At 41.4% G+C, this 15,717-nt stretch overlaps 2 protein-coding genes across 3 annotated transcripts; both read left to right on the top strand.

Annotated features, from left to right (window-relative positions):
• The first annotated feature begins 508 nt into the window (after window positions 1-508).
• Window positions 509-2,472, top strand: lbx1b (ladybird homeobox 1b). Its single transcript, XM_015970477.3, has 2 exons — window positions 509-849; window positions 1,172-2,472. The coding sequence occupies exons 1-2, from the start codon at window positions 525-527 to the stop codon at window positions 1,657-1,659; spliced, it is 813 nt and encodes a 270-aa protein (XP_015825963.3). The 5' UTR covers window positions 509-524; the 3' UTR covers window positions 1,660-2,472.
• Window positions 2,473-6,580: 4,108 nt separating this feature from the next.
• On the top strand, window positions 6,581-15,137 carry cenpk (centromere protein K). Of its 2 annotated transcripts, XM_015970466.3 has the most exons (10): window positions 6,581-6,697; window positions 6,947-7,048; window positions 7,134-7,181; window positions 8,060-8,126; window positions 8,288-8,334; window positions 8,413-8,495; window positions 8,604-8,702; window positions 8,839-8,974; window positions 9,040-9,093; window positions 14,549-15,137. In XM_015970466.3, exons 1-10 carry the CDS (start codon window positions 6,689-6,691, stop codon window positions 14,702-14,704), a joined length of 801 nt encoding a protein of 266 aa, XP_015825952.3. In that variant the 5' UTR covers window positions 6,581-6,688; the 3' UTR covers window positions 14,705-15,137. The 2 variants fall into 2 exon arrangements, with proteins under 2 accessions (XP_015825952.3, XP_054599949.2); XM_054743974.2 differs by lacking the exon at window positions 9,040-9,093 and having other exon boundaries at window positions 14,549-14,877.
• Window positions 15,138-15,717: the final 580 nt, after the last annotated feature.

Raw genomic sequence — 15,717 nt, 5'->3', positions numbered from 1 at the left:
GTTTCACGCGTAAAATGGGCCAGATTCTCTCTCTCCTCCATCATTTATCCCACGAACCCTTTCCGGTGTCTCACCACACGACTAAATTAGACCAAAGATGATAAGAGCACAACGCATCATAATTCCGCCGGGCTCCTCCTCCTTTCAGCCATGCGTCCTAATTAATGGGACACCCCCAGTCGCAAAAAGCCCAGCAGTGGACTGCAACATAGTCAAAGAGTGAAAGGGAAGAGGGCGAAAGTGCCACTGGAGATAATTGATTACCTCCCAATCAATGATAACTTGTTAGTAATCTCAACTCTTTGGACTTCGCCATTTTCAGGGAGGCATCCGACTCCTGCGGACTCGCTGCTCCCGAGGATCGACTCTCTGAGCGCATCCTACTTCGGAATACGATTTTCTACATTCTCTTCTCCTCGACCGTTTTCTTAGACTGTTATGTGTCTTCCTCCTCTCTTTCACAGCCCCGTTTTCTTCTAGACTATTATATATTCCGGCCGTTTGAAACTCCCCCAACCCTGATAATGACATCCAAAGAAGTGGCCAAATGTGATGCAGCGGAGAGCAGGAGGCGAAGCCCGCTAGACCACTTGCCGCCTCCTGCCAACTCCAACAAGCCGCTGACGCCCTTCAGCATCGACGACATCCTCAACAAGCCGTCCATGAAGCGAAGCTACACGATCTGCGGCACGGCGCACATCATTTCGTCCGCTGAGAAGCACCGACCGTCCAACATCCCTCTGTCCAGTCGGGCTCTGCTCACCCAGACGTCGCCTCTGTGCGCGCTGGAGGAGCTGGCCAGTAAGACCTTCAAAGGGCTGGAAGTCAGCGTGCTGCAGGCTGCGGAAGGTAAAAACGCAAACATGCAACATTTCTTTCTCTCCTTTTTAAATTTACGCACCAAACTGGAGTTTCAATGCCCTTGGAGCTAATCAGACGGTGCTTTCTGACTGTGATTTTAATGGCACGGCGATAATACCCTGTGGTGTATTCGCTTCTTTTATTGAACAGAAAGTGTTCATCATGCCGTTTATAATTTCGTGGATTTTTTTTTCTTTTTTTGAACTTTTAATTTCCTTTTTGGCGCTGGGTGGTGCTTTTACGCACAACTTCAGCTTTCTTTATCAGCCCGAATCGCTGATTTTCGCTCATCCTCTTCTCTTCCTCACAGGCCGCGACGGGATGACGCTGTTCGGCCAGAGAACCACCCCGAAGAAGCGCCGGAAGTCCCGGACGGCCTTCACTAACCACCAGATCTACGAGCTGGAAAAGCGCTTCCTGTACCAGAAGTACCTGTCCCCGGCAGACCGCGACCAGATCGCTCAGCAACTGGGCCTGACGAACGCGCAGGTCATCACGTGGTTCCAGAACCGGAGAGCAAAGCTAAAACGAGACCTGGAGGAGATGAAAGCCGACGTGGAGTCGGCCAAGGCCGTCGGCCAGGTCCCATTGGACAAGCTTGCCAAGTTGGCGGACTTGGAGAAATGCGCCAACGGCACGCTAGGCCACCCGCGAGCCGAGTCCCCCGCGCGGGGAGGCCAGCAGGAGCACGAGCTCGCTCAGAAACTGCGGACGTCGCCGCTGTCCCCCTTCTCAGACCACACAACAAGTAAAGAGTGCTCAGAGGACGAGGACGTGGAGATTGATGTGGATGACTGATGGCGCACCTGGAGCAGCGCGCGGGGACGAAGCCCGCTGAGGACTTGTACACTTACTGCTTATATTGTATCTCAGCAACATGTACCCAAAGTTCAGAGACTTTCTACCGGCGCAGATTCTCATAGTGACGCATGAACGCAGAACAAGACATATGCAGCGAATTCATCTGGATCAAAGCAATATGAGTTTATTTTCTATGGAACACACACAGGCCTGTCCACACACACACACACACACACACACACACACACACACACACACACACACACACACACACACACACACACACACACACACACACACACAGCGCTCCGTTTTTCATTTATTAGCATGAAAATGCATGATTTGATTTGTGATCATTATCTATTTATTTGCCTTTTTATATTTAATTATTTTTATTTGACTTTATTTTTTTCTCGCGAGCCAAATTAGTCACTGCCGACGCCTCCTCTTTACTCCAGCTCTTTTCTGCGTCCCGATGCTGCGGCGCGTGGTGGTGGTGATGATGATGATGATGATGATGATGATGATGATGATGATGATGATGATGATAAAGAGGCTAAACTCGGACCTTGTAGGTTTGACGGGGACGCTCACGCGCTAGTTTGCGTGACACTGCGGATGCTGTTGCGGTGATTTTAACACGCTACTTTTTAGATGGTTTGGCTGCGATCGATTTACAGTTCCTATAAACTTGTTGTGTTTTGTACACCTGTAAGTGCCTTTCTGAAATCAGGACATGATCTGAAACCAATGCACAGACTGTATGTAAATAGGCTACTATGGGAATAAAGTTGCTTTTCTGACTATTTCTTTAATTTTCACAATTCTTGTATTTATGTTGGACTCGTTTATGTTCTGATTTCTGAACTTCAAACAGCCAAATGCAGACAAACGGCATGTTTGGATTTTTTATTTCGCATCCTTTGTGTGTGTGTTTTTTTTTCTTCCTATAAGCAGGATGCTCCAAACATCCCCTTTTCACGTCCTAAATGCGTAACGTGGCTTCTTGACCCTCAGACGTGTTTCTCCATTCGGGCAAAAAATTTATGTGAGAAACACAAATCTGGAGCCGGGAGAGAAGAAAGAGAAAAAAGAAGAGGTTGCCACACAAAAAAACACAAAGTTTTGGGCCAGTTTCCCGGGCCTTTATGGACCTTTTTTTTTTTTTGTTCTGCGGGACTGGGCCGTAATTTCAGCGTAAAGCATGAAAAGTGGGGACAAATGAGCAGCGGTCCCCTGATGGGACGCCGCACAAAGGCGCAGGGCCGCTCCCCCGCAGGCAGCAATACTGAGACAAGCGTGTCCCACCGCACAGAAAGGACGCAAACGTTTGGAAGCCATATGGTTTTTGAAATTTCCTCACACTTCCAGACAATTTGATGGATTGAGTTAACCCTCCTTTTTAAACAGTTTAACTGGGAGCGAACAAAGGCCATAGTGCCTACATAGAGCCCCCCTCCATCAGGGCATCTGCGGCTATTAACGTCTAGCCCCTTTTCTGTGCCTGAACAAGTCAATGAATTACAATGAAACTGCCTCTCTTCCTTTTTGTCTTCATCCGCTTTTAGCTCTGGAATAATATGTTTGACTTCTGTCCAAGAGGCTCCAGAAATGGATTTGGTGGTGTTAATAGGCGGCCATAAAGAGTTGGGGTTAGGGAGCCTTTTGTTTGGTTTCTTCTTTATTTCTTTTGTCTTTAAGGAGTTTAATGAAGCTGAAAACATGAGATGTGAGAAGCAGGCAGAGCTGAAAGATGAGCTCCCGTTTAACGCTCTTTGTTGGCAGAAGTCTTGTTTAGTGTTAGTTCTTCTGAATAAGGTAACCCTGAATACAACTGGGCCTATATTATATAGCTAATTAGTCCAAGGGGAAATTATGTTTTTACTATTTTAATCGTGTTGTTTCTGACGTCAGCATCTTATTATGACATAACAATGAAACACGTTAACGTTCACGACAGGAAAAATAAACATTTTCTTTGGTTTTAATTGTTAATATTTTCATTTAGGCCAAAAAGGCTTTAGAAATAATAATTATTAAAGTGTTCTAATATTTTAAAAATATTTAATTTAGTTCAATTTTCCCGACAAGTGCTGCAACAAAAACACATTAATCTGCTCCTCCTGCTCTGCCTTCCACGGTTTAATGTCTTTATTCCTTATTTTATCATCATTTATTCAATATTTACCTTCATAAGTTAGTAAAGAGCTTCAAATTTAAGCTCCAAATAATAATTAAATCATCATATTTACCTGCAAATGGCACGTCAGTGTGTGTGTGTGTGTGTGTGTACGTGTGTGTGTGTGTAAGCGTGTGTGCGCGCGCGTGCTCTGTCCTGAATCAAGCATATTTATGAAGGGAGAGTGTTGAGGCAGGCTAAGTTTATAGATTTCTCCTGCTTATTTTATGAGTGCTTGTCAGGCGGCCTGTGATAAGTAATACTACAGTCTGAGGGACCACTTCGTAGTAATTAATCTGGAGGTCTTAAGTGTATTTCAGTATTTCACTTCAAGATAGAAAAAATCACTACTTCAATCGTCCGGAAAATTGAAGTTTGATGCATGAGTCCCACTGAAACAATGGAGCAGCTCGCTCTCTCTCTCTCTCTCTCTCTCTCTCTCTCTCTCTCTCTCTCTCTCTCTCTCTCTCTCTCTCTCTCTCTCTCTCTCTCTCTCTCTCTCTCTCTCTCTCTCTCTCTCTCTCTCTCTCTCTCTCTCTGTTTGCACTTGTGGAAAAACATTGCCAGGTGGAAATATGAAGAGCAGCATTTACTCCACTGCTTCATCTTGTCTGAATGATTTTAAAAAATCTAGACAAACAAATTGTTGCCTATACTACTACTACTACTACTACTACCACTACTACTACTACTACTACTACTACTACTACTACTACTACTACTACTACTAATAATAATAATAATAATAATAATAATAATAGTAGTAGTAATAGTAATAATAATAATAATAATAATAATAATAATAATAATAATAATAATAATAATAATAATCCCAACTTATTTTATATTTTAATTCAGATTTTAAAACCTGCACTAGAGGGACGCAGTTAAACCACTCTATATCTCTAAATGGAGCCAAAATGTGGAGCTTTAATCATAGCCTTCCTGTGGAGCCAGTTAATACTTCAAACTTCAATTTTACGGGCGATTGAACTAAGCATGTTCCTGACAGAATTGATGTATGTATTAATTTCCTTTAACTGTTGATTAATTAGGCTGCGCTGAGGGCTCAAATGGAACGGTTTGCTGAGAAATTTGCATATTAATCAAATTCTAGTTGATTATTGAAATAATCTGTGATTTCTGGGATGGTAGCAAAAACAGGATAAACAGTCTATCTATCCTCTCAGCTCCAGCTGCTGCAGCACGCTGGATCCAAACGCCCCACAGAGGAATGTGTTCATAAATACTTTCCAGTTTTGTTGGGTAATAATAAATAAAAATATACATCATAAACATATTCGTCAGAGGCCAAAACGTTTAATGGAGAAAAGCAGATGTACAAAGGAGAAAGCAGAGAGGAAATCTTTATTTTAATTATATTATTATTTTTGCACTTACATGAAGAATAAGATTCATAAAGTAGAGGTAGTTAAAAGTGAAATAAATACCTAACAAGATAGAAAGAAATTAGTAGTTTTGACTTTCTAAATGAGTAAAATTACACCTCATTAATGATCATCACTACATTTAAAAAGCATTTATCAAATTCGAGGCGTTTGTATAATATTCTTCCACTGATAGTAATGATGATCATTTTTAAAATGTCCAATTAACACCAACATTGCTCCTAAAACTCTTTAAAATGAGTGTAAGCGTGAATAAAACGCTGGCAAACCAACACGTGTCCAAACGTTTAAAAAGGGTTAAACGTGAAATTCGTAAAATAAATTTAGTAGTCTGTCAGAGAGAAACGCAACAACAAAATCATTATTCAGGTGAGCGAAATGAACAATAATACGTACATCTAAGTTTTAAAACTTCTAACTCAGACCTAAATGAATTATTATGACAGTTAGTGGCACATTCTTCAAATGTGCAAAAAATTAAGAAAAACTAAAGAAAAGAAGAATGTGAGTAAGCACAGAAAAAAGAACATTTCCATTAAATCTGTACAATTTCAAAGCAAATTAATGCAAATTTCTAATTTATGGAGAAATGTTCCTTTGAGCTGAAGAAAGGAGACAAACAGTGACACCTGCTGGTGGACACAGATCGGCCACTCTGGAGAAAATCTGATAAAAGAATGACGCAAACACACTTTCACCTCAACATAACATGTTATCGTGAGCTCTAACACATGTGTAGTGGACAGATTTACGACATTTTAGATTTTATACTTTTTTTTTGACCGGCGGGGAAATACTTCTGCGCAAAAAATGCATTATTGAAAAGTTCCCTGTGCAAATACGCCGTTTGAGCCGGACTACTGCACAAACATAACACATAATTATAAACACATTGCAAGTAAAACCGTAAGATCTTGAGGATAAATTAAAGTACTAATTATTTGTTTCAGGTTTCAAGTCAGAACGTGATTACGCCACATTATTTTCTTTATAAACCTTTTTGAATGTATTCTATTTTTATTATTATTTTATTTTTTCAAAATGTTGAGAGTGTCATTTTCTTGTAAACACACATTGTCATTGATTTTGTGGACCATTCTTTAATTCTTATTTTTAATATTATTTTTTGCTAATAACACAAACAAAATTAAACACCTGTAAAGTTATTTTTATTTTCTATATTGTTCTCCAGAGCCCAGGACGTGAAAAAGCACGCGCATGTTTCCGTTCTCCTGCCGGAAAACAGACCTTTGGTTGAGCTGGAGAACAGAACCATACGTGTGTATAAACATTTATGTTTATCTGTGGACAGAAGAGCTGCAAGCAACTTCCCATCAGCCTTTGCGCCGTCGTAGTCATGACGTCATCAGACGAGGCGGTATTTTGAAAGAAAGCTAGCGCCTGCTCGTCTCCGAGTGGCTAAAAAAGTGCACTTTTTATGAACATGGTGAGAATTCGTGTTATATGACTTGTCTTTATAACTTTAGCATACATTTAATATTGTGTTTCATTATTTTCTTTGTTTGAATTAGAGAATATCGCAATTGCTAACATCAGCCAAACTCAATTCATATATTCTCATTTTAAAAGGAAACGCGAGTTTAAACGAACGATCCCGCATTTTAACGCTCTTTTGTGTTTATACGTAAAGATATGAACGTCTGACGTGTATCGGCGGTGTTTTCTTTCTGGTCAGGGTGAGGTGAGATCAGAGGGAGAGGCAGAAGCCCGGCTATCCGATGCCGCTCAGACTGAGCTGATGGATCTTTGTGAGAAACAGTTCAACCGCCTGGAGGAGGTAAAGCAACCATCCTTCAGCATGAGTCTGTTTGATGTGATGTGCGGTAACCAACCAACCAACGTGATGTTTGTTTGTGTTGCAGCTTCAGAATGTCGTGTTACTCAGTGACTCAGAATTTCCTCCTGATCAGGTGAGATGGTTGAATGTTTAAAATCATTAGCTTGACGTTTTTACGACTTTAACTTCAGCATTCTTTCTTCAGGTGAGCAAAAGGAGCAATGATAAGCGCATTTAAGTTTTAGCCTAAGCCACGCCTATCTACTTCCGGTCTGTGGGTCCCCCCTTCTGTCAACAAATGAATGGGAGTCTATGAGCAGATAAAGTTATTGTCTGATCCAGTTTGATTTGTGCCATGGATTTCACATGTGAGGTCCATGAATTTTAAAGACTTATTTTGGTGCCAAGAAAGTGCTTATTTTTGACAGGAGGAAAAAGTTATTTTAGGTTTTGTGTGAAACGATGTATGGGACTACAAATGCTCGTCTCTTACATCATGAAACCAGACACAGAGAAGAATAATGTCTGTGAGTTTAGCGAGCTTCACATCCTTCCAGGATGACAGAAAGAGAATTAAACATGAAGAAAACCAGTAAAATCTGGTCATGTGGTGAGTAGCAGCTACGCTGGGGTAGAGATTCTGCTGTGATGTCATATATGACACGTCTAATTTGTAGTCTTTTTAATTACCATTTTCTACAAACTAACAGACCTCAGATTGTGTGACAGACATAGTTGAAACACACATCATTCCTTTTCTTTTAAACTGAAGTACAACATATGTGTGATTCAGAGCGTAAGGCAGAGCAGACCAAAAATAATTTTACAGCCCCGTTCATGGACCCATAAGCCGACCGAACGGGGACGAGTCTTAGGCTCCCTGTTTTTCTAATTTTGTCTTTAACCTAGTTTTGTTTTATTATTGCACTTCAGTTACATAAATGCATTTAAAAACAACTCACCTTGTGCTTATCGATGTGTCATATTTCCTTTGTAAATATTTGCCTCCAGCATGCCCTAAACCGACTGATTGCAACTGAAGCAGAAGTGAAGCAGTGGCTGTTGATGGAGTCGAGCTGTAAGTCACTGCCCCACAGTAGTATTTTACATTTAGATAGTTACAGCAAGTGTACTAACATCACACAAGAGTCAGGATCCCTCAATTTGGGTCAGAATGACATTCAGATCTGAAATATTTAAATGTAAAATTTGTGAAAACTGTGTCTGTTCACCACTCAGCGCTGCCTACAAATTCGGAAATTTTACGTCAAGCTGTAAAAGAAGAGGTGTGTAAAAATCCAAACACGAACGATTTATTCATGAATTTAGAATTTGAAAGCATTTCCTTTTAAAAACAACCCCAGATGCTCAAGCTGTGCTCCGAACTCGAGATGGTCGTCTCTTGTTGTGAAGCCAGGAGAAACAAACTGAAAGAGACTAAAGAGCTGTGAGTAACCTTTCTGTTGCACTGCTAGCATTTCTCTAACTTACTCCGCTTCATCGGAGCATGTAAATGTTTTCCAAGGCTGAGTGGATCTTTTGACTTGTTTTTAAGAGAACAGAAATGGCTGGAGGAGAAGAAACAGGTGCTACTAGTGGCTAAAAACCACATTGAACGACTTACACGGGAACAGGAGTCTTTGTCTGGGCACAGGTGGGTGTGATGGCTGGGTGTGTTCTCAGCAGGTGACTGTAAAACGAATGAAAAAGTAAAGAAAACAGATTTGTTGAAACGTGACAGCACGGTGACAGACTTTTTGCATGAGTTTATTTTATTGTTGTGCCAACAGCATCCTGCTGGAGATCAAGGAGAAGATCAGGAAGGTGAAGGAATATCATGAAAAGCTGATGGAGTGTCTGGGGGACATCCTGGAGACACACGTCCCTCTCCCTACATACGAGTCCACTTCCAGCAAGAGGAAGAAGGTGCCGTTCCCTCCTTAACAGTCTGGGTCTCCGCTCACCTCGCTCACACTTGTGTTTGTTTTCAGAGCGTTGCTCATGAGTTCAGCAAGGGCCTGCTTTCACTCAGTGACATCCTGGAGGTGATCTCTCTCTCTCTCTCTCTCTCTCTCTCACACACACACACACACACACACACACACACACACACACACACACACACACACACACACACACAGTCTATGTATAAAACGGGTGTGTTCTGTTACCTTTTTAAACTCAGCGATGGACTTCTGCACTTTTCTTCCTACAGATGCACCGATTTAGGCCAGGACCCATTAGAGGTCGATATTTGTGGAAAGTGATTTTAAAAGACCCAAATAGATCTGAAATTATGACATTTATTGCATATTTAAGGCAATTATTTCTTGAAAAATCTGAAAACCCAGTTTTTATTGTTATTATTTAAAAACACAAGTTAGTTTTTTTTAAAGCTGAACATGAACACATGTTTTTTCTATCGGCAGAGTTATCGGCCAGCCGTAGGTATCGGCCGTGTGAACAGGTGCATCTCTCGCTTTAGCAGCAACCATCAGTGGGTTTTTCTCTGTTTTCATGTTGATACTTTTATTGACTCATGAATGACAAACATTGTACCTGTTAGTGCGCTAAGCAGTACTAGCTCTGTCTTGGGTTTTCAGTGTGAGGCTGCTACGTTTCAGATGAGCGGCTGAAGCGTGAAACCTAATCTGCCCTGGAGGCCATGCATTTGGAAGCTCCAGACCAACTAAATGGTTTCAGCAAGGAAGTACCGTTTCCTTTATGAGATTTATCCATCCATCTGGTGAAAGAATTTATTTTTTATAATTAAAAATTTAAAAAGGATTAAATGAAATAAGTCATAAAATAAAGATTTGTTTTAAAGGGTAAAGTAAAAAATTAAGATTGAAAAATAAAAACTGAAAACAAGGGAACACAATCCTAAAGCGCTGACAGAAACAGCAGCATGAAGACAAAGTCCGACCAAACCAGCCTGCTGCTCTTTAAAGGAGACCACTGAGTCCACCGATCTCGCGCTTGCACAGGGAGAAAACGATTCATGTCCGCAGTCGGGACTCAAACCTGCAGCCTTCTTGCTGTGAAGTAGGGCTGCACAATATATCGAATAATTATCGTCATCGGGATAACAGGACGTGCGATAGGCCCATCACAAAGCACACCAAAAACGGCGATAAATGGTCGGTTCAAACATTTCCATCCGTGCCATACATCAACTTTTTGTTTGCTGCGCGGATGTATTATTTGACCAATCAAATGTAGCCCTGCTGATATGCGGCCAATCAGATGGGTCTGTTCACGTAAAACGCCCGCCCCCTACGTAGACCCTTAGGATGGAAAACAACACCCGAACTTAGTTAGCGGCGCCGTTCCCTTGTTCGTCATGCTGGCTCAGAGCAACGAACGCACTTTGTGCTGAGGTTTCTGGAATCAGCGCTGCTTTCAAACGTGAACGTGAGTCCGCTCGGTGCCGTTAATCATTTTTACCGGGCTGACTCCGACACGTGCCGGTGAACCAACCCACCTTCATGTCGCTAGTGTTCCACCGGGTGGTGATGTTAGCCCCAGGCTCCGGTTAGCTTCCAGCTAAAAGGCTACAGCACTCTCCTCCCAGTCCCACCCTGCTAAAGAGGGCCTGGAAATGTTCCCCCACACATCAAAGTGATTTTTCATTCATGAGCTTTTATAACCTTGTTAATCAGGATAGTTGATTTGCTGCTGCACATAAACTGTCAGTCAGAAGCTCTGCTAGCCGGTTATCTTAGAGGAGCTAGTTCAATTTGTTAGCTTGTTATCAGAATCATAGTTACAGTTTCATCATCTGAGCTGCTTTTTAAGATCCAGGTAAACTTGTTCAATTTGGGGTTAAAAACAAACGTTTTCACATATTTTCCATGTAGTTTTTTGCCAGTTCCTCTTCTGAAAGGTAGACAATTGTTTTTCTCTTTCCCTCAGAAAATCTTAATATTCTCCTAGTTTGGCCCAGCACAGTTCACTTCCCAATTACAGCAACAGCCTTATATCATAACCACATAAGTGGAGAAAATGTTCAGTAGCAATGAGAGAATTTGCTGTTGCATTTAAGTGATGTCAACTATTATTTAACATTTAAACTTATTTTCTGATTTATTTATTTATTCAAAAAACCCTGGTAAGGGATGTTTTTCTGTATTTGGAGCATCAGAAAAAGTTTTATGGTGGAGGTGATGTTTTAAAGTCACTGAGAAACTGCATGCATGCAGTTTGTTGTTTTGCTGCTAATACAGTAGCAGTTGCAGCTGCATGTTTTTACAATAAAAATGTTATGTTGTAATGGAATTCATGCATTAGTTTTTGTTTGCTTTGAACCCAGAGCAGACGTCACACGCCAGACGACATCAACACTGCATACTTTAGTATTTGTTCATTTCTCGTGAGTAATATCGATATCGCAATATTAAGCACTGTTATCGAATATCGCAGGTTTTCCTAATATTGTGCAGCCCTACTGTGAAGCAATATTGCTCTATGCAGTATCCAGTAAGGAATTTCTGCAACATCTGCTTTTATTTTAACTTCATTATCACAGTGTTTGTTTTTCTTCATCTTTGTGTGCAGCATCATGTTTTCATTAGTGCTGAATTGCTCCTTCATGACCCAACCTCATGGACCAGCACCTGCTGTCTTCTTATCCCCATCATTTTAAACAAAACAAGCCTGAAAGGATTTGTTTCTGCTGTTTGACGTGTACCGGTAATTCATATTATTGATAACAGAATTATAGTTTAGAGCTAAAGGAGAAGACAGTTACAGCAAAGATTACAGTGGAGATGATGCTTGAGAAGAAACAATTCATGTAAAGGCTGATGAGTACATGAGGGTTTTTAGTTCAGATTTAGTTTGGTTCTGACCCGAGGTTCTACCAGCTGATTGTTTCCCAGGGATCTCAGAGCCCTGTTGGGTGTTTATACAGGAATTAGACCAGACATGTATTTTGGCCCCATGCCACTGAGTGACTTATAAACTAGTAGTAGCACTTTGAAGTCTGTTCTGTAGTTTACTGGTAACCAGTGTAGGGATCTAAGAACAGGAGTGATGTGCTCCGTTCTCTTAGTTCTTGTTAAGACTCTAGCAGCAGCATTCTGAACAAGCTGCAGCTGCTTCACAGCTTTTGGGAAGACCAGTTAGGAGACCATTGCAGTAGTCCAGCCTGCTGGAGATGAACACATGATTGAGTTTCTCTAGGTCTGGTCTGGACATGAGACCTCTGACTCTTGATGTTTGATGAAGGTGATAAAACTCTGATTTAGTTAAAGCCTTAATATGTCCAGAGAAGCTCAGGTCTGAGTCAATGATAACACCAAGATTTCTAACCTGGGTCTTTGTCTTTGTTCCCCTGGAGTCCAGCTGACCAATAGCATCCATTCTATCCTTCTTGTTGCCAAAGACAATAACTTCAGTCTTGTCTTTGTTTAGCTGAAGGACGTTTGACTGCATCCAGTCGTTTACTTGTTCTAGGCACTGACAGAGTGAGTCCAGTGGACGACGGTCACTAGGTGATAGGGCTAGGTAGATCTGGGTGTCATCAGCATAGCTATGATAGGCAATGTTGTTATTAAGTATGACCTGACCCAGGGGGAGCATATAGAGATTAAAGAGTAGTTGTCCTAGAATTGAGCCTTGGGGGACCCCACATGTCATGGTGATCTGCTTTGATTGGTAGTTCCTAAAAGAGACATGAGCATATATCCAAAAAGGCTTGTGTTTTATTTTCTGTTCTGTTGGCCTTGACTACATAGGGTTCACAGGTAATTATGTACATTTTTAATTAGTCAATCAACTGGAAATCTGCACGTTATATGAGCCTGTTTCAGGAAATACAAGTCAGCTGGAGGAGGAAGTAGCTTCAGATGGCAGAATTTGGTGTCTTACTTCCTGATATGTGGACATCTCTCCTCTGATTGACTAACAGCAACACGACTACCACTGACTGTGTTTGCTCTGCAACGTTGATGTTTTATCGCCACCAATAACACAAACCTGGGGGAGTTCTGCTGTGTGGTGGGGTTGCTAATGCTAACAGTTAGCTTCTACTAACCGAGACATTCTCTGCTGTTTCCTGGACGCTAAACCAACAACAGCTTCCCCGTCGTGAGTCCAGATGGGTGAGTCCATGAATGTTAGTGACAGTGTGACGTAGATCTGTCAGGATTTTCTATCCTAGAGTTTCACCGTCTGTTTTCTATCTGAAGCTACTGCAGGAGGTAGGTGTAGGAGACTATTCTCATGTTCAGCCTGCATGAAACACTCAAAGTGACCCGTTAGACTCAGAAATAACCATTAAAAAAATGTTTTTTCAGTGTTCCCACACCTTTATAATCTCCTAAATGTCAGGGTTCTTTACATAGAACTCTATGACTATTTGGATTCCTAAAATATGCCAAGAAGTCACAAAACGTTCCTATGCCTTCAAGAGTGGAAGGGTTTTAATGTTTTGGTCAAGATAAGCATGTAATGTTTATATATAGAAGTGAAGCTGGAGGAGAAGCGGGGTGATGTGGGTGTGTTTGGAGGACTTGGTCAGAAGTCGAGCACAGGCATTCTGAACCACCTGTAGACGGTTCAGGGAGGTTCTGCTCAGACACGTGAAAAGAGAGTTACAGTAGTCTAAGCGTGAGGAGATGAAGGTGTGGAGAACTGTCTCAAGTTCAGAGCGGGACAGAATGGGACTCAGCTTAGCAATGTTCCTGAGATGGAAGAAGGAAGAGCCAACAAGAGAACTGACATGAGAATCCAGGGTGATAGCTGGGTCAAAGGTCACGCCAAGATTCTTGACAGAAGGTTTGGTGTGGGAAGCAAGCTGACCAAGAGAGTCTCTGACTTTGGGAACCAGCTTGTCTGGGGCACAGATGAGGATCTCAGTCTCATCTTCATTCAGCTGTAGAAAGCTCCCAGCCATCCAGGTTTTGATAGAGTCTAAGCAGGTGTGTAACAGCTGCAGCTTAGACATCTCATGGGGCTTAAAGGTGATGTACAGTTGGATGTCATCTGCAAAAAGATGGTAGGAGATTCCTTTAAAGGAGGCAAACCTGGCAGCAGCACACTTTTGGTCCTTGCTGTCCTGTGGGACATAAACATCATTTCTCCAAACAGAGGCCACTTAGCTTTCACAGAAACACACTTCATCATGGCTTAAGCATCACTTTAGCCTCTTGGAAACCGCTCAAACTCTGGAAATCTGCTTGGCATTTCATCATATTACATCTTATTTTGACGTGACCCAATGTTTCTTAGATGTTTCTGGTTGGATAATTGACCCTTTAACTGAACCGGGGAAGTATCGTGAGTCAGCTCAACAGATTTATTCATCTTTTACGACAGCCTGGGAAAAATGCTTTTGGTTTGAAAATGTGGTTTATTTACATTATTATTATCATTATTAGTTGCTCATTAGTTAAAAATAAATGTGGTGGCAGTGGATCAAAGCTGAATTGTGTATTTTAATGTTATTGCTTTGTCTCAGTAAAATAAAATCTGTAAAACTCTCCAACCATTCTACAGATTCTTATGAACAAGATCCTGACGGAAGCACACGACCCCTACGTCCTGATAGACCACACCTTCTGGCCACCGTACGTCGAGCTGCTGCTCCGACATGGGATTGCTGTGAGACACCAGGAGAACAAGTTAAAGATCCGCCTTGAAAAGTTTTTCTAAAGTTTTTATCTTGTTTTATTTTAATGTTAGTATTCTTGTACCATAGTTGTAAAGCATGTTTTAAAGTCACTCTTTTAGGTGCAGAAATTAGATGTTTATATGCATGGTTTTAGAAAGGGTCCAGTTCTTTCCTTTTTTATGTTTTTCCCTCATGGTCGTTGTGTTTAACCTGCTTTTTTATCGTTTTCCAGCGGAAGTCGACACCGGCCTTATTTAGTTCAGGATTTAACTAGATTTGTTATTGTTTGGTGTTTATTGAGTTAAGAAAACGCATGCTTTGTATAATAGGTCTTAACTATTTTTAAATGAATCTTAATTTTTAAGTTTCATACTTTTAATGTGACTAATTGGCTAAAATGATCCCTAACACCCCACTGTTTTATATGTACATGTTCATATTTGATTCTTTTGTTGAATAAACTTGTGAATTTCAGGTGTGTTGCTAGATTTGTTTAGATCATCTGTTGTATGTACTGTGGACAACTAGGAATACAACCTGCCAGCACAGTCGAGGCAGTTCTACACCGCAGTCGTCGAGTCCATCCTCACCTCTTCCATCATCGTGTGGTACGCTGGAGCCACCATCAGGGACCAGAAGAGGCTGCAGTGAGTTGCAGGTCATTACCTGCAAACTGCGCTCCATACAGGACCTGCACACCTCCATGACATTGAGGCATGCAGGTCTGATAACAGCTGACCCGTGTCACCCTGGACTCCTGTCAGGCAGTAGGCTCAGATCCATTCAGACCAGTACCTCTTGCTATAGGAACAGTTTCCTCCTTGCTGCTGCTGGACTCATGAATGACAATCGTAGGGCTGCCCACTGCAGTGGCTTGGTTCTAGTTACATGAATCAGTGTGATGGTACCTGAACTGATCTGCTCTGATTAGTACCTGCAGAGTAGCTGTTTCTCTAAGTATTACCAATTTATATTATTGTTTAATCGTGATTTTATTCTTACTTCCTATATTTGCTTATCTCTTATCTTTCTTTTCTGCATCAAGTACTGCAAC

Source organism: Nothobranchius furzeri, chromosome 6, assembly GCF_043380555.1.
Source record: "Nothobranchius furzeri strain GRZ-AD chromosome 6, NfurGRZ-RIMD1, whole genome shotgun sequence".
Classification (NCBI taxonomy): Eukaryota; Metazoa; Chordata; class Actinopteri; order Cyprinodontiformes; family Nothobranchiidae; genus Nothobranchius; species Nothobranchius furzeri.
The sequence above is the reverse complement of the archived record's forward strand: the minus strand, read 5'-3'. Positions and strand labels throughout refer to the sequence as shown.